Source organism: Symphalangus syndactylus, chromosome 21 (genome assembly GCF_028878055.3).
Source record: "Symphalangus syndactylus isolate Jambi chromosome 21, NHGRI_mSymSyn1-v2.1_pri, whole genome shotgun sequence".
NCBI lineage: Eukaryota > Metazoa > Chordata > Mammalia > Primates > Hylobatidae > Symphalangus > Symphalangus syndactylus.
The window spans coordinates 69,334,190-69,354,328 of NC_072443.2; the positions used below are offsets into that span (position 1 = coordinate 69,334,190).

A 20,139-nucleotide genomic window follows, 5' to 3' on the forward strand; every position below is an offset into this window, starting at 1 on the left:
ATTTCATAATTTGTATCCTTTAAGGGTTTGTGAACTCTAGCTGAGAATTAAGTTAAGGATATTGCAAACAATTATTAGCTAAGAAACAACCTAACTTAAGAATGTATAGGAAACTGGCTCCAGAAATCTTGGCAGCAGGCATTGTACCATCTTGTTAGAGCAAGTGCTGGGCTGAGTGAACTAATGATTATTTTTGTTTTTTTTGCTCTAAATCAGAGTCTGAAGAGGGAGAGTCGAATGGACATAGCTTAGAACATTTTCTCTCAAAGTGCATTCCCTGTATCAGCAGCACCAGAATCACCTGAGAACGTGTTAAAAATGCAAATCCTTGTGCCCCATCCCAGACCTAATCTGATGGTGGGCCCAGCAGTGGGCATTTTAAAGAATCCGCTAGGTAACTGGTACACAGTAAAGTTTCAAAAATACTGACTTATATGTCTAGCGCATGGCAAGGATAGGACAAGGCACCGTGATTCATAGGCCTATCAAGACTGCATTCAATAGGGGCAGAGAATTCCTCAAGGAAGATCAATGTTAGTTGCTAAAGAATGAGGAATCAATTCTGGACAGCTGAAAAATATTCAGCACCCTCTACATACCTTGAGGTGATGAAATTCCTCTTATGCATAAAATGCAGGTATCTTGCACTTTGACATTAGTGTGGAATGACTTCCATTCCGGGGCTTCTAATCTCGAAGTAGAAGGACGATCACTGGAGTAACATTTGGATCTTTCTCTAATGACTCCCCAGAGAAAGTGTCTGTCTCCTAAATTTCTATAGAAGACCCTGCCACTCTAGCTCAACTTTTCCCCTTCTTTCTCTTTGGTGTTTGCTGAACATAGAGAGTGGATGTATTTTGCTGTTCTCTTTACCATGCAATAATGGGGCTTGCCCTTACAGGGAGGGCCTGAGGTTGTCTGCCTGTGCCAGGAAGGTTAAGCCTGCCTAATTCTGGAGTGAAATATCAGGAAACCATTGTTGCTCATCTAAGCAATTTTGCATCAGCTTTATCTGTAATACAACTAATAAAGCCGACATTTTTATTTTCCCTGATTAGACTCATATAACTCTCTCTAAGGCATAGAAGAATAGTGTCCAGTATGAGGGGCCTTTGAACCTTAATAATTATCCCCTTTGAAGTTTTATGTTAATACATAAGACATCAAAGAATTGTTTGTCTCATTTGTCTGTTTTCCTTTGTTTGTGTTACCACTTCATGCATCTGAGTGTTTATAATTTTTCCAAAGACTCCTTTGTATAAGAATGCAAATGTTTCAGATGGAAGTATTGCCTGGGCCTTACGAATTACTTAGATGATAGTTGTATATAATCATTTAGACTGGAAATCCCCTTATAGGGGTCTTTTCTTCTATAGGTTTGAGTCCATTTTAGTAGGAAAAACTATTCAGTCATTGTCATAAAAGTGATTTTAGCTCTAAATATATTTGTCATGTTAGTATGCATTTAGAAACATTTTATAGAAGTGAAAATGTTCCTTTATTGTTGACTTTCCACTTATGAATATGTGGACCTGTTAAATGATATGAATTCATTGTCTTTCTCTAGGTTATAGAGTGGAGCCAAGGTCCGTCTTCTCTAGGTGTCTGTTCCGTAGAATGTGTATGTTCAGCAGAATCACAGAGCTGCTTGTTACTAGCCTGGTACTTACTCAAAGTTAGGATTATTACTGCTGATCTCCTCCGTTCTGCTTCTCCTTTCCTTGGAGATTTACTGACCAATAAATCACTATACTAACACTGTTGAATTTATAACACGAAAGCCCAAAATAGGATAGGTAGAAGAATAAAAACGCTAATACTATTTTCCTAAATACTGTTTGCAGGTTATCACTGAACTCAAGGAGGAGCAGTTATTTCACCAATAATGTGGGGGTGAGAGCAGTTGTAAATGAGAACATATACTATATGCTCTTTTTCTCTCATGTTTATTTTCTCATACATTTTCATCATGTGTATTTGCTTTTCTTAACTGTCATTATTTATCCTGTAATATATTCATTGTGAGTACTTTTGTCTTACATCTAATTGTAAGCATCCATCTCTTAGAATATGTACTCAGAAAGTACCATCTAAAATAGCCTTGTTATTTTCTACACAGCAGTTTAATCATTACGATCTCATGTGATTGCAACTCCACTGAGATATGCTTCCTGAGAAAATGTAGAGTTGCAGTGTGTTTGTTAAAATTCAAGTTGAATAAATTACCGTAATGATCGAAGAATATAGGCAGGGAAAAACAATATTTTCAGAAATTCTGCCTTGCCATCCATAATGCTTCAGACTTTTTCCATTCTAAAACACACTGCATTATTATAGATGCTTAAATGTCATCATAAAGTACAGGTCAATGTTGCCTAGACAACAGTATACTTTATGAACAAAGTTTTTTATCAGTCATAAATTTAATGCCATCACTATAATTACAACATGAGCCATTAGAACAGCTTGAAGCAATTACATTTACTTATCCCAAACTAACCATAGATTGCACAAAGTTAAGTGAAATAATTAACCTCCTACTACAAAAGGAAGTACCAATAAAAAGATACAAATAAAAGTATATTATAAAACGGATCAAGGAGTTAAAATGCCACAGTGATTTAAATTGCACGTTTCCCTAAGCAAACTGGAGCACTGCATTCCTGAATGTTAATTTCATAAATTGTTATTTAACGTTTTGTGCCAAGACAAGAGTCACTCATTGTTATCTACATTTGCAGCTCTACCCATTTGCAGATAAACCTGTTCTCAGAAAGCTTAGAAAGCAAATTCATTTCTAGTGAAGTGGTATAAAATTTTCACTTTGAATCTCTGTAGGGAAGCGTGGGTTATTGAAGGTTTTCTGTTGAGAAACAATTACTCCATTCATTTACTGAATATTGTTTATTTTTATGTTGTGCAAATGCCCTGTGGGCCTCTTAGAACTTACTGGAAGAACCAATTTAGGAAGAAAATATCCAATTAGTTCAAATTTTTACAATATACATAGAAATTGCATTCTTTGAGAGTCAATATGTTTGCTTTGAAGTCTTTGTGTGATTCTGAAGGTGTTAGGGTTTGTCTCATTTCAACATGGGCATGATTTGCTTGACTTGAAGTTTGCTTAATTAAAGTTACTAAACCTAATATACCAAAGGATTTCTAGTTCTTCCTCTATTCCTAGCACTTCTGTATTTGTAGTGGAAACTTAGCTGTTACACTAATTCATTGCATAGAAGATACCTCAAATTACCTACCTCTGTTTTGTAGTTTCCAAATCAGAAACTATCAATTTAAGTTCAATAATTTTCAGTCAACAAGAGGCATTTTTACTTTGTTTTAAGGTTTACTAGTCATAGAAGTCATAGATCCCCAACTTCTTGAAGCTTCCCATTCTATCTCTAACCTACAATTTAGGGCAGATTAATTTGCCTTATTATTTAAATATCTTCCCAACCTTTTGATATAATCTGCCAGCTTCTGGTCTTTGCATATTAAAATTCTCCATCACATCTGCATTTTCTTTTTAATAACAATGACAGGTAAAATTTCTTGAGCAACACTATAGATCAAGTATCATTGTCTTTGGGTGTCATGGCCCCAAAATTTTACTGATGGGATTAGCGATCAGATGCGTTGGGAGCATGGCCCTTAATCATGCTCTCTCTTTCCTCCAAGACTTCTCTGACGGTTTCCTCTCTCACTCTTTTTTTCCATCCCATTATCTTCAGTCTCCCCCTTTCTATTGACTTATTCTCTAACAAGTACAAGCATATTCGCAGTTCTCTTATCCTGGGAAAGGCATTTCTAAATTCTCTTTATTCAGTCTTCTATTGCCTTATCTTTTTTGCTACATATATGTAAACAACATACCTACGTATGTGTACATAGTATTTCCTTGATATCCACCAGACCCCCGTGGATGCTGAAGCCCTTACACAAAATAGCTTGGCATTTGCATACAACCTATGCATATCCTCCCATGTACTTTAAATAGTCTCTACTTATAATACCTACTACTATGTAAGTGCTGTGTAAACAGTTGTTATACCGTATTGTTCTGTCATTTGTACTTTTTTATTGCTGTATTGTTATTATCTGTTTATTTTCAAATATATTCTATCTATGGTTGGTTGAATCTACGGAATCTGCAGATGCAAAAACCGCAGATAGGGAGGGCTGGCTATCTATCTACCTACCTATCTATCTATCTATCTACCTATCTATCTATATCCAATTAGTTCACACATATATGTTTGTGTGTTTGTATTAGTCTGCACACTTTCTGAATCTATTTGCTTATTATTTATAAGGTGTCAGTGCCTTGCAACCCAGCTTCGCTAACCCCAACTCCTCTGCAGTGACTCTCTAAAGGCATATTGTCATTTACTCATTCAACAAGTGTTATTTTTGAATGTCTACTCTGTGCCAGGTACTTTTCAAGGGCCTACAAATTTAGTGGTGAGTGAGCTAGCTATTATCCTTTCCTCCAGAGAGCCTACAGTCTACTGGAGGAGAAAAATATTAGTCAAATAAGCACACAAATATGTAATTGGACACTCGATGGATGCTGTGAAGAAAGCACAGAGAATGTTTTGATCAAATACAGGAAAACCGAATCCAACTCATGGTTTCAGGAAAGTAAGTAAAGTCTGAAGGATGAATACAGGTCAACCAGGGAGAGGAAATAGTTTTTATAAAGGCCCTGAGACAAAAAGAAGCAAAAAAGCCATGAAAAGAAGACTTGTGTGATTGGAGAAAAGCAAGCAAGGAAAAGAATTCATGAAGCCATATGAAGTTAGAGAGAGGCAGAGGTCCTGATTTGAGGATATGGTTCAGGCTTAGGATATAGTCTGTATCTCCCAGGCAATATGACACCAAAGAGGTGGTTCTAAGCAAGGTTTGCCTGGACAGGTGGAGGGAGGAGGGCAGGATCACATGATCAGATTGACATGTCTTTAAGTTTTTTCTCCATATTCCTTAAAACTTCCAGTCTCTATACCATAAATTTTTATTTATTTTTACTTCTCTGCAGGGTTTCTTCTTTAAGTTAGTATTACATGCTCATTAGGAAAATCTTTGCTGTCAGATAGGGTAGGATATAAAGAGATTTTTTTAAGTTATTTGATTATCTTTTCCAGTAAAGTTATGGGAGGCATTTCACATGCAACAAAATGCATTACAACCTTCAGGGTCCCACGAGAAGAATCAGATATGTCCCTTTTTGTTTTGTTTTGTTTTTAATTCCTAGGAAAGTTCTTGGAATTTTTGACCTTTCTCTGTAGTTCCTCAAGTTAGCATGCAGTGCCATGCTTCCCTGATGAGCTTTCCAGGTCATTGCTCTCAAACCTTTTTATTTTAAATATACCTTAACACACTTTAAAAAAAATCATATGCACAACAAACCGTAATAGATAGCTATACCCAGGATCATGAACCTGTGTGCTAGCTCTAACTCCACCATGATTTTCTCACTGAAGGAAGTGTAAGCAGGATGCAAATGAAAGTGAGTAATGGACTATAAAGTAATACATATATAAAGTGATGGGTGGCAGTCTCCTATAGTCTACTGGAGGAGGAAAATATGGAGATATATCTATATATATACACACACATACATGCATATATAAATAAAACAGAAAATTTATATCTTATACATTTTTATACAGAAATCTTGTAGTAACATTTTTGAAACACACCTAAAAATTTTGCAATAAACATTTTTACAGATTGAGATCCTTCATTCTAGTCTAATGTCCTCCGTATTTTTCCTATTTATTCTGCTGAACGGCCCAGAATTTGGAGGCATTTAGTTACCATAGTTGGCATATATGATGCCATGCTGATACTGAGGTTGCAAATATTTTTAAGAAGTTTACCATCCATTTTCACTCATGTGTCAAAAATAGGAGCCATAAAAGATAAAGACACTCAAGTGTTAAATGCATTATGTGGATAGTAATTATTTTAGGAACTCAAAGAAAGAGAATATAATTATGAGTTGAGAAATTAGGGCAATAAAGATACAGTGATCAGATTAATGACAGGTTAATCCCATCTCATTTTTTTTCGTAATTCAAATGACACCACTTCTAAGAGGCTTTTCTGATGCACCCTATCCTAGAAACCATTCCTCCTAAAGAAATTACTCTGTATTGTATCACACTGTCTATCTCCTTCTGAGTACTTCTCAAAAATCAGAACTTCTTATTTTTACTTATTTAATTATTTGTTGTTGATACGGTTTGGCTGTGTCCCCACCCAAATCTCATCTTAAATTGTAGCTTCCATAATTCCCACATGTTGTGGGAGGGACCTTGTGGGACATGATTTAATCATGGGGGCAGTTTCCCCATACTGTTCTTGTGGTAGTGAATAAGTCTCATGAGAATTGATGGTTTTATAAGGGGAACCCCTTTCGTTTGGTTCTCATTTTCTCTTTGCCTGCCACCATGTAAGACGTGCATTTCATCTATTAGCATGATTGTGAGGCCTCCCCAGCCAGGTGGAACTGTAAGTCTGTTAAATCTCCTTTTTGTTATAAATTACCCAGTCTTGGGTATATCTTTAGCAGCAGCATGAAAACAGAGTACTACAGTTGTCTCTGCTACTCACTGGAATATTATTCCATGAAGGTGGAGACTTTTTGTCTTGCTCACCCCATAATCCCAGGTTCTCTTATAGTGCCAAGTGTATGTACAGCACTCAGTTATATTTCCTTAATTAGTGAGATGCCAAAGCTTTAAGTACTCTAAGTGTATACTCGGAAACTCTAAGGTAAGGTTTATTGGATTTGCCCAGGCTCTTTTCGCTAACTCACAGGGGACCACCCAAATGTTCGTTTAGAAAATTTCAGTTTTTATTGGGGCGACTCTCTTCGTTCATAGTAAAAGACGTGCAGCTTCTCGTTTCTCATACACTGTTTCAAATTTGAGGGACATAGTGTTCTGCCTACTTTGTATTTCCTTTCAATCGATTAGGCTAACTCCATGAATAATCTACCACAACGTATATTAATATTTTTGGAAAACATTTCATACTTACTTGATAAGTGCATCGTCTCAACTTAGGTGTAATAAGTAATGCTGAGTAAAAATATTGAACAAAGTTCAAATTAGTGGAGCATCTTTTGTCATCCAATGCTGTGCGTGTGTTTATGTATGTGAGTGAGGGATGAATTTTCTTTTATTTTTTTGTATTCCCAAAAAGCTAAGGACTGGTTGATCGTGCCTTAAAAATACTAGCCTAAGGCAACACGTTCTGTAAAAATATATATATTCATTTGGAAAAAAATGGCTATTATATATTTACTTATCTTATTTGTCTTTTCTTTAGAATTTCTTTGTTAAAAGATGGAGGACTCAAAATAGCCAATGTGACTAAAGCTGATGCTGGAACTTACACCTGCATGGCAGAAAACCAGTTTGGGAAAGCAAATGGCACAACACATTTGGTTGTTACAGGTAGGTCCATTTCTAAAATATTGCTTTACATACGGATTCACTGTAAGATATATTATTATGATGAAGGTAACTATGTGTTTCACAATGTTCAGTACACTATGAAGGTAGAACCTGTATTTGCACTTACGTTATTTTTAACAGGTGAAACTCAAGGGAACAATATTTCCTTAGCACAGCACAATGTGCACCAGGGAACACATTAGTTACCGTGCTGGGTTGATAGGCAATAAGAGTTACAAATAGCATATGTTGTTGATCTCGTTCTATTTTATTTTTAAATAAAATTCTATTATGTCAGGTCTTTTGGATACACTTTGTCTTTTTCATTATAGTCGATTTTTTCCGGAGATGTTCAAGCCCAGGAAAGAACAGGATATAAATAAGAATTGCTTAAAGTTGTGGATATATTTTGTTCATTTATCCATTCATGAAAAACTTGGAGCACTTACTCTGTGCCAGTTGGTTGGGCTGTATCCTTGAACACATTGTCACTAATACTGTCCTCATGAATCTTACCTTCTATAAAAGGAGAAAGAAAATAACAGTAGGAATAAGAAAGAAGAAAATTATTAGAAGGCAAAAATTGTAAACAAGAAAGAGATGCATGGGGTAGAGGTAAGTGAGAGCATTAGAAGCAGGATGATCAGCATAAACCTCACTGAGAAGGAGAGATTTGGAAAAAGATTTCATGGAGATGAAGGTGTCAGTTAACAGATTTCTTAGTGATAATTACACAAGCAGTTTGTAGACCTCCTGAGGAATTATTTCAGTTGGATTGAAAAGTGGAGTGGCTGCAAGGTTTTGAGCAGAGAAGTGCATGATGTTAAATACCTTTTGATATATCAGTAGGATGGTTATGAGGACCTTGGTGAGGATGGGGGTTGGGAGGACCAAAGTCTAGCTAGACTGAGTTAAAGAGGGAATTGACTAGCATAATTGTAGACAACATGCATAAATGACGCTTTTGAAGACTTTTAGTCCAACGTAGTGCAAAGTATTGTGGAGTAGCAGTGGGAAAATGGGGTCAAGAGAATTTTAATTCATGATAGACAAATGGAAGGTAGGTGGTGACGACAGGGAGAAAGAAATGTGCATGTCGACATTTGCGTTGGGGAAAAACACATTAATTAGCATTTTAACATAGTACCCCTCCTTTTTGTACCTATTCTAGCATCTTTTGTATTTTATCTTTCAAATCCAGGCTACCATTAAATGTCTGTTTAGAATTTGATGGTGATGTAATTTCTAGTCAAAGTTGGTGAAAACACAGTATTTTCTATTTCTACCCCTACATTTCAAAGAACAGTAAAACTAAGTTGAAATTGATTTTGTTGATAATAATATAACTGTTGTTTACACATGACTTTAATTTATAAACTTACATGTCCTACAAGTTCAAATATCCTAATTTCTTTAACAAGAATTTGTGGATCTAGTGAAATGTAGCTCTGCATCAAAATGCCTATTTTAATGTTGAATACTTTTAATTGTATACATTTATGTATATTTATGTATATGCATGTACAGACATACACAGTATAAGTTAGATGAACAGTCTGCCTGTGCAAGTGTCTTTTAACACAATAAAATGCTGTTTTTCTGAAAAAATGTTTCCCCAATAGAACCAACGAGAATAACTTTGGCACCATCTAACATGGATGTTTCTGTTGGTGAAAGCGTCATATTGCCCTGCCAGGTACAACATGACCCGCTGTTAGACATCATCTTTACCTGGTATTTCAATGGGGCCCTTGCAGATTTTAAGAAAGAGGGATCTCACTTTGAGAAAGTTGGTGGGGTAAGTTGTGGCACTTTCCTCATACTTTTTATATTGCACGTGTCTCTGGCACATTGCCTGTAAAAACTATCTGACATATAGACGATGCTCTAGAAATGTTTTCTAAATAAGTGGTTTTGGTTGAGTGATTCTCAATTCTGTTTGGATCTAATTTTATTTTTGTAATTACCAGAAATTGAACACATTGACTTCAATGTATAATTACAATTAAAATTGATGTGTGTTGTTAAGTGTTACTTTTCATTACATTTTTTTTTTGTTAGTACCCTATGGAAAGAAAGATTTTCTTTTACAGGTGTTTGTTTTCAACATGACACATATGTGATGAACTGGGAGAAAGCTGCACTTACTAAGTGTCTCCTCCAGGTGCTTGATCCCAATTAATGTGTCAGGCCAGGGTGCATCATCACCGTTAATCCTCACAATTGCACCAGACATTAGCAGTAAGACGCTTCATTGTACAGGTGCACAAACTGAGGATTGGAAGTTTATCAACTTGCCCAGAGTCACTCAGCTAGTTAGTGGTGGAACTTCAAGTCCAGATCGGTGTGTTTCCACAACACAAAAGCTTTCTAATGTTTCCATTCTGTCTCCTCTTTTGTGATGATTCCACATTAGAAAGAATTACAGATTTTAGGGAAAAATTGTCCCTTTGAGGAGAATGGTCAAGAAGTGGCTTAATGCTGGTGAGCCACCCAGATTAACGGTAAGCCTCACAGCATGTTTATGAATCTGGAATTGCAAAGCTAGCTTCCCTTGTGGGACTGTTTGCACTGAGTCAAGGACAGCTTCATTCTTTTGGTAAAGAGGTCCGTGGTGGACAGTCAAGTCTGGTTTTGTCATTATGGACTTCACATACAGGCCTCAGTAAAGCAGAAAGCCACATGATGGTCAATTCAACTGTGCTCATTTGACAAAGACTTCTTATTAAATGTACGTATTTGTATACATTGGCATGTTACCATATTAAAATCACATGCAACTTAAAAGGATGGCATTTTGAGTTGAACTGTGTCCTCCCAAAAATAGATTCTTAATGTCCAATACCTCAGAATGTGACCTTATTTGGAAATTGCCTTATTGTAGAAGCCATTAGTTAAATTAAGATGAGGTCATCCTGGATTAAAATGGGCCCTTATTCAGTATAACTTTTGCCCTTATAAAAAGAGGGCCATTTGGACATAGACACACAAAGAGAGAATGCCATGTGAAGCACAGACACAGAGGAGAGATGGACCAATTAGGATGAAGGCCCAGAAAGGAGGTGTGCTGCCACAAGCCAAGGAATGCCTGGAGCCACCAGAAGCTGGAAGAGGCAAGGAAGAATTTCCCCTTAGAGATTTTGCAGGGAGCCTGGCTCTGCCAACACCTTGATTTCAGACTTCTAGCCATCAGAACTGTGAGAGGATACATTTCTGTTGTTTTAAGCCACCGAGTTTTTGTTACTTCGTTATGGCAACCTTAGGAAGCTAGTACAGAAAAAAGAAAGGTTTTAACAGGAAAAGAGAAATTGAGACGTTTAGATACCTAACCACAATTAAGTATAATTTTAGTACCCTTTCTATTGTCTATCATCCAATTTATTCCATTTTGGAATTACTACTTTTCTAATTGTTCTGACTGATTCACAGCTTTTGACAACTTCACCAATTGCTAAAATCTTTTAGCTTTACTTTTACTATCATTGTAAATGTCTATTTAGTTTTAAATTGTCACTGCTTTTTTTCTGTCATGATAGGAAAAGGCATATGCCATATTCTGAGCTAGCTCTCTACTCCGTACTCAGGCTGTCTTACAATTTAACAATTTCTTCTTCCTTGGGCCTCAAGAAGAAGCCTAAAATGTTACTTTCATAAAGACTCCTTACCCAATCTGGGAAAGGCTTCTCTAATCCAGCTCTTCTGCTGCTTGTAATTATTGAAGAATTCCATTTGAAACATTAGTCACCTTTGCCATTATAATGAAGGTACTTGTGTTTGTGATTGATTTCTCAGCTGGATTGTGAGCTGTTGATAATAGTTTATCTAATACGGTTCCTCTGTCTTAGCTACTGCTAAATAAATGTGCAATGAAAGACTGAAAAATCCAAAGTAGTTTGATTGTAACATGCATCAACCAGTTACAAAGGAACCGTAAGACTGAGCCAGATTGCAGCTATCTTTCAGAAAAGTTTGGAGTTCAAAACATTCGCGTTTAGAATGTAATTTAACTATCTTGATTTACATAGCACTGATAGATTCTGCAGAAGGCATAAAGTCATCTCTGTACAAGTCAGGTGTCTGAAACCTGAAATTTCATAAATTAATGCTATCACTTGCCAATTCTGTTCTTTCTCTAACATGCTAGTTCATGGCCTATGAATTTTTTTATTGAGTTGTGCCATTAGGAACTTAATATTCTCCCATCACTGTAAAACAGTAAGCCATACAAGATGACATTACCCTTAAGCACAGGCGATTAAGTAAATCGGTTTTCTGTTGCATGAGAAGGGAATCATGTAACAAGTCTTGTCCTCTGATTGTGTATTCATTGCAGCATGCACATTAATACAAAGATAGTCTGCTTGTCCTTTTCCCCAGTGGGTTCATAGATATATGCCGTTTCCAAAAGTAGCAAAATGTGAACAAGGAGCCTGGTAAGTGGGAAAGTTGCCTAGAAAGGTGGATAGTAAGAGGCATGTTTTAAAAAGAGGTTAGGGGTAGTTCAGATTATAGAAAATACAACTCATAGCTTTGAACTGAATCAGCCAATTATTGGGACTATGCTAGTTATCAACACCCATTCATTTGTTTTAAAAACACGGCCTTTTGGAAAAAAAAGCTCAGAAAGCTCCAATAATTTAAACCAGATCTACTGTATAGATTTGAAATTGTGCCAAAGGAGCACGATGACACCAGTCACAGATTTTTGCACAATTGGAATTATACATTCAGAAAAGCTTTATGAAACTAAGTGTCTAAAACAAATTGGCACGTCACAAAGGAGGAGTAGGGGTCCAAAGACAGGTTTCAGCCCATGATCATGGGGCAAATCAAAAAGTCGTATCATTAAATCAGCAGGAAAAGACTTCCACATAAGTTCCTGTTTGCCAAGAAAAGTTCAATCATAGGCACAACGTGGTTTGGTTTTGGAAGTGGCAGATTTGTATTCAGATACACAAGAGTTCTAGGCGCTGTTGTTTGCTGGTTGATGCCCATGGGTGAGTGAGTGACGTAATTTTTTGGTCTTATTTTCTGATCTTTTTTCACATCAGTTTTTAATACAGTCACATGTTGCTTAACGATGGGGATACATTCTGAGAAATGTGTTATTAGGCAATTCCGTCCTTATGTGGACATCATAGGGTGCACTTACACAAACCTAATGACACAGCCTACTACACACCCAGGCTGTGTGGTATAGCCTATTCCTCCTGCCCTGCAAACTTGCACAACATGCCACTGCCTTGAATGCTGTGGGCTATTTAGCAGAATGGCGAGTATTCATGTATCTAAACGTTGAAACAGTACAGTAAAAATACGGTATAAAGGATTTTCAAAAAGGAGCACCTGTATAGGGCACTTACTGTGAATGGAGTTTGCAGGACTGGAACTTGCTCTGGGGGTCAGTGAGTGAGTCGTGAGTGAAGGTGAAGGCTAGGACATTGCTGTATACTACTGAAAACATTAGAAACACTGTACACTTAGGATACACTCAATGTATAAGAAGTATTTTCTTTCTTCAATAGTAAATTAACCGTAGCTTACCATAACTTTTTTACTTTATAAACTTTAAACTTCTTTAGACTTTTTGACTGTTTTGTCATTAACACCTAGCTTAAAACACACATTGTACAGCTATACAAAAATATTTTCTTTATATCCTTATTCAATAAGGATAAGCTTTTTATCTGTTTTTAATTATTTTTTCATTTTAAACATTTTTGTCAAAAATGAATACACAAAGGCACAGGTTAGCCTAGGCCTATGCAGGGTCAGGACTATCAATATCACTGTCTTGTGCCTCCACATCATGTCTCACTGGAAGGTCCGCAGGGGCAATAACATGCATGGAGCTGTCATCTCATAGGACAGCAATGCCTTCTTCTGGAATTCCTCCTGAAGGACCTCTATGAGACTGATAGTTAACTTTTCTTTTAATTTGTAGAAGGAGTACACTATAAAATGGCAATATAAAGTATGGTATAGTAAATGGTGTAAACTATTAACATGGTCATTTATCATAATTTTCAAGTATTATGTACTGTACATAGTTGTATGTGCTAGACTATTATATGATAGGCAGCACAATAGGTTTGTTTACCTCAGCATCATCACAAAAGCATCAGTAAGGCATTGTGCTGTAATATTATGATGGCTACAGTGTCACTAGGCAATAGAAACTTTTTTTTTTTTTTTTGAGACAGGGTCTCACTCTGTCACTCAGGCTGGAGTGCAGTGGCACGATCTTGACTCACTGCAACCTCCGCCTCCTGGGTTCAAATGATTCTCCAGCCTCAGCCTCCCTAGATGGGACTACAGGCATGCACCACGGTGTCCGGCTAATTTTTGTATTTTTAGTAGAGATGGGGTTTCGCCATGTTGGCCAGGCTGGTCTTGAACTCCTGACCTCAAGTGATCCTCCCATCTTGGCCTCCCAAAATGCTGGGATTACAGGCATGAGGCACCAGGCCCAGCCAGCTCCATTATAATCTTATGGGACCAGTGTCATATATGTGGTCCATCCTTGACCATAAAGTCATTATGTGGTGACACATAACTGTATTTGCCCCATTCTCTCTTGCCATGACATCTCTTTCCAGAACACAGTTTTCTCTCTTTTTTGACTGTACGTATCTTCATATATGATGGTGTGAATGTAAATAAGAATGTGTACACTATTTCACATATACAGAATCACAAGAAGAGATACAGGCCTAGCTAGATGTTTATGGTAGTGTTCTGTCATACCTATATTTAAGCAATGAATTTTACTCCATTATTTACCCCTGTATAACATCTTTGTTTCTTTACTTTTAAATAGAGCTTAACGTCCATCGATAGGAAAAGGGAGGTAATATTCCAAAGTTCAAGAGAAACTAAAGAACACTGTTAACTGGTGTGTGAAGACCTAGGGACTGGTAATTTAAGTATGGTTTTACAAATGTTGAGGGATAATTTTGACTTGCTCAGTAAGCTAACTTTTGGACTTACATGCATTGTATGCCAGAGGCTCCCTACAGATAGAAACTTTTGGACGTAAATACGCTAGTTCACCCTATATTGTAAGGATGTTTAAATATATATAGTTTGATAAACCCTATGTGGTGCAGTTACTTTAGAAATAAAGAATGTCCAGAGCCAAGGTGTACAGCCTTACCAACACTTTGTGCAACTGGGTCTATGATGAATTAGAATGTTTGTGGATAAAAGTCACTGGAAGCAATAAGAACTTGAGCAATGACAACCAATCTGCCATTCATTTAAATGGCTCACTTCAATATGATTTATTTCCCACAAGCCACAATTTCACTGTAGTTACAGCAGCTACTCATGAGCTTGAGATTTGATGTATTTTTCAGCCCTCAGTGGTAGAAAAGAATATCTTCGAAATTGATCCTTTGTGTGATAACACAAGTGGCCACTTTGACTTGATTTATTTCATCGAATTATTTGTGTGTGAAGACTGAAAGTTTGAAAACAGCAGCTCTTTATAAGTATGTAAACAATTTTATGTAAAGGAAAGCACTGATTCCCCAAACAACTTCTGTGGGTATTCTAAGTTTTTGAGCATATCCCCATTGGACTATATTATACATTTTGTATCTTGTCCAAATTCAAAGCATCAGCTGACTTGAAATAATTATTAAGAGAATGTACCCAGAAACAAATTCACAAAAGTGGGGATCAGACCAGAGGAATTATTATTTATCTTGAACCCACGTCTTTGAAGCCTGACTCCTCCCATAATGTTATTTGCTGGTAAAGAAACAAGAATTCCCCAATTCCAGCTGGAAAAAGGGGTAATGCACAAAACTGTTGATGTGTAGTTATTCGCCTGACTCATCATTTACTCAACCAGGCAAATAAAGGCTCAGTTCCTGCTTAAAGTGTGATCGATGTCCAAGGGCTGTATTTATCAAGTACAATATTTATGAAGATGAATGGTCCAAAGCCATCCCCAGTGGAAATCCCGTAAGGTAGACTTAAATTTACAAGAATAAGTCAAAACAAGCAACATGTGACTTCTTGTACTAAAGCCCATAAAAACAGCAGAGTTAAAACAAACCAAGACTATAAATGAAATGACATAAAGGAAAACATATGCAAGTATTTATTATGTAAATACAACAGAAGGAGAGTGCAACAAATGTTAATTTCCAACAAAGAATAATTCATGGCAAGCCTTAAAAGCAAAAAGGATAAATTTATTTTGGAAAAATTTCTTTTTATCATGAAAATCAAATACCTCAAATAACGTACGATTAAAACATATCAGGTCAAGAACAAAGAACTAGTAAGAAATAAAACTATGTAGACTTTGAGAGCCCTTCTTTCAACTATCGGTAGATCAATTTGCTAAAAATTAGACAGATTATTTTGATACTGTAATTAATTGAAGTAACAGAATTATATGAAAAAAATAATCCTACAGATAGAAAATACTCCTTTTTATTCTTCCTATATCTTTGCAAAATTTGGTTAATAAAAATAATAAACATATGTACATAAAGGAGAAAGAACAAATAAAATTCATATAATATCAAAAAGCAATTGATAATCTACAGAATATACCAATGAAGAATAAAGAGAAAAGAAAAACTAAAATTAGACATTAGAAAAAGAATATAAGAGATAAAAAAGAAATGTAAAAACACAAAGGATTACATATTCAGGTCATATATATGAAATTCCAATTAAATGACCCATTTCTGCAGAACTATAAATCTTCAAAATTTAAATTTAATTTAAAATAAAAATGAAATTAAAATTGTCTGCTTAGGTAGACTCATTATTATGAAAACTTGCAAATCAATTTTCTACCTCCACCAATAATAAGGATTTTAGGGCTAGATAATTTTACTGGTAATTTTTGTTTTTCAAATTTTAAGGAAACAGATAAATATTCTGTTATGTAAACTATTTGACAACATTAAAAATGTGAAATATTTTTAACTTATTTTGTAAGTCTAGCATATTCCTATGAACAAAACCTACCAAGATAGTAAATACTTAGTAAATACAAACTGATTACATGAATACAGTAAGAAAACTTAAGGGAAATTTTAGCAAACCAGATTGAACATTATATTCAAAGATTAACCCTGGCAGGAGTGGTGGCTCAGGCCTGTAATCCAAGCACTTTGGGAGGCCAAGACAGGGGGATCACTGAGGTCAGGAGTTTGAGACCAGCCTGGCCAACATGGTGAAACTCTATCTCTACTAAAAATACAAAAATTAGCCAGGCGTGGTCTCACATGCCTCTAATCGCAGCTACTTGGGAGGCTTGAGCCAGGAGAATGGCTTGAAATGAGGAGGGAGAGGTTGCAGTGAGCTGAGATTGTGACATTACACTTCAGCCTGGGCAAGGAGAGAAACTCTGTCTCAAAAAAAAAAAAAAGATTAACCCTTCATAAGCTACTATAGGATATCCCAGGAAATGTACATACATCGTATCGATAGATCTAATAAAACAAACCACAATATTCTCGATTGATACTAAGATGACATTCAATAAAAATAATGAGCAATCACTGACTTTTAAATTCATATTAAAATAGGAACAGAAAGATACTTCTTCTGCATCCCAAAAGTGTCTTTAAAGGAAACGTACCGGAAATATTGTTATTTAAATCATCAACAAGGTGAGGCTACAGACAAATATCATTTGGACGTGTTTAGGTCAATGCAATAAAGTATGAAACAGATAAAAGGTGACTATGAAAATAAGGAAACAAACATTATTTCAGGACAAAATCATATTAGGGCTACTCAAAACCCAATAGTATCAACTCTAAAATTTTTTATATTAGGGCTACTCAAAACCCGATATTATCAACTCTAAATTTTTTTAAATTAATGACTTCAGTCAACAGCTTGGATACCAGGTAAATTGCAAAAAATAATAACTTCCTTACAGCTAGATAGGAGGATATTCATAGCTTTCTTACAACTAGTTGTCTATAGCACTGTAAGGTGACTATAGTAATTATTGTATGTTTTCAAATAGCTAGAATACAGGATTTTGAATGTTCCCAACACAAATAAATGCTTTGAGGTGATAGATGCACTAATTATTCTATTTTGATTATTATATATCATCTACATATATCTAAATATTACACTGTAATGCATAAATGTGTACAATTATTATGTGTCTACTGAAAACATGTATTAACATTTTTAAGTAATAGTTTTCCTTTGTATCAACAATAACCAGTAAGAAAATATAACAGGATGAAACCTTCCTGAAAAGATAGATAAATGCATGTTAATAATTTGCACAAGAAGTATGTGAGGCCTACATAAAAGCACCTACAATACTTTCTAAATTTGGCCACAGATAGAGAGATATAATGACAGACAGAGAGGGGGAAAGAAACATGAAATATTGAATATTTCCAGATGAAATAAAACAGGCATACATTACAAGATTTTAATTTTTCCCAGGTTTCTCCAAAACTTTAAAATACTACCAATCAGATCTCAGTTTAAACAATTCTGAGAGTGCTTAGAGTAAGAAATCAAGTAGGGATAAAAATAATTAATAGCATTTTGAAAGACAAGTAATGATGCCTCATCATTAATTTCCAGAGAATATTCTGGGGGTATTTGCTCAGGTAGGAAATTACTAGATCAGATTGGTGTGACACACATACAGTTTCATCATTCCAAAATCTGAAACCGAATGTCAGCATTTGAAACCTATGCCTTTCTCTTATATACCATTGATCTTTATCTCTGTCTCAGTTACATCATCTGCAAAATTGAGTTGCTGATAATACTTAGAGGTATTTGTAAAGTGCCAAGGAGAACAGAAGTTAGCTCTTTGGGGTCATTACTACTGCCAGCAGTAGTGGTAGTGTTATTTCTCAATTGTTCCCCAGGAAAGCTGCAGCTATGTGTATTCCCATCAGTACTAGTAAAGGGGTCCTGTTTCCCCATATTCTTTTCTGCACATGAGTTTTTCCTTATTTTTTTTTTCAATTTTTGCCAACAGATGACTGAGAAGCCGTATCTCATTACCCCCAACCTCTCATTTCTCAGATTAATGAGATTGAAAATCTCTCCATTTGCTTATTAGGAATTTGGATACTGAGGAAAGATTGGGAATTATAACTGACTCCTCCAAATCAAAAAAATTGGGAGTTAATACTAGCTCTTGTGAAATACAAGATTACTTCATCAGAGAAGAGCAAGAAAAAACTACCTTTTGTTTCTAGCTAGAGAAATTCACAACAAAACCTAGTTGACTGGATTATTGTATAGGATATTAATTTAAAAGAAAATCTAGGGTAGAGTAACATTCAAAACTTATAAAACAAAATGCAAACTGCTTCAAGACAACTCTCAGCTAGATAAGATTTTTTTTTTGCCAAAGTAATGAAATTTACATGTGCATATCAGATTTTGTTTTTATTTTTAATAGACATGCAACAATTGTACATATTTATGGGGTACAAACTGATATTTCAATACATGTATTAATGTGCATGTATCAGATTGTTACCTCCTTCACGTGTCCTTTGAAGAGAACTCTTTGGAGCACAGCAGGAAATCTTTCACTTACACACAAATTCCCAGTATATATACTAGTTTTCTCTCACAGTATATAGGTTCTACCTTTCACAGAGGGCAAATTTTATGTCACTTTTCTGTTAACTTTGTCTATTACCTCTTTCATAGATTTTTTTTCATTTTCAAGTAATCAAACAAGTCTATCTTCTTCTTTGGCTAAGAATTTTCATTAGTTTTCTTGGATTGAGTGGGATATAAAGCTAGGAGAATTTGAGGAGAGACAGACAGAAGATTTTGGAACCAATGTTCATAAGGGTTACATACAGAAGACTATTTTGGGATGTTAGAGAGGTTATGCCTCTGGGAGAGAAACTTTGAAAGAAATACAGATATTTAAAGAAAACTTCTGGCAGATTTTGCTGTGAACTTCATCATGTTTCATGCAAACCTTCAATAAAATTACATCACTTGACAATTCTTAGAAGAGTTGGTTTTGGCTGAGCGTGGTGGCTCAGCTTGCAATCCCAGCTCTTTGGGAGGCTGAGGCCAACCAGCCTGGCCATCATGGCAAAACTCCATCTCTACTAAAAATTAAAAATCAGCTGGGCAAGGTGGCACACACCTGTATTCCCAGCTACTTGGGAGGCTGAGACAGGAGAATCGCTTGAACCCGGGAGGCAGAGGTTGCAGTGAGCGGAGATTGCACCACTGCATTCCAGACTGTGAGACAGAGCAAAACTCTGTCTCAAAAAAAAAAAAAAAAAAAGAAAGAAAAGAAAAAGAAGAGTTGGTTTTAGAGGGTGTGGGTTATCTGTGTTATTAATATCTTAGGATATACTGGAGTCCCACTATTGGAATTCATATTGAAAAATATAAGATACCACCAAAGAATTACTAATGTGTATGTTTATGTACATGTGAGTATATTTGTATATATACCAGCATACAAAAATCCAAATACAGTAATATATTTTTTTAAATCTCTGTAAGTTCTAAGAGAGTCAGTAGTAATTCATTTGATATTGTTTATAATTCCTTCAGTTCCTCCAAATTTTAAATATCCATAACAGATATTTACCTACATCTGTGACTTGCAAATTTAAAAAAAAAATCTCATCTCTGGGCGGCTGAGGCTGATGTTGACTGGTAGAAAGAGCTGCAG

At 35.7% G+C, this 20,139-nt stretch overlaps 1 protein-coding gene across 2 annotated transcripts in view; it reads left to right on the forward strand.

Annotated features, from left to right (window-relative positions):
* The window catches only part of CNTN3 (contactin 3), a 361,804-nt gene that overhangs the window by 276,715 nt on the left and 64,950 nt on the right, over positions 1 to 20,139 (forward strand). For both annotated transcript variants that reach the window (XM_063630736.1, XM_055259312.2), the window contains 2 exons: positions 7,336 to 7,463; positions 9,086 to 9,261. In XM_063630736.1, coding sequence (XP_063486806.1) covers positions 7,336 to 7,463; positions 9,086 to 9,261 — 304 coding nt within the window. The remainder of the gene's footprint in view (positions 1 to 7,335; positions 7,464 to 9,085; positions 9,262 to 20,139) is intronic.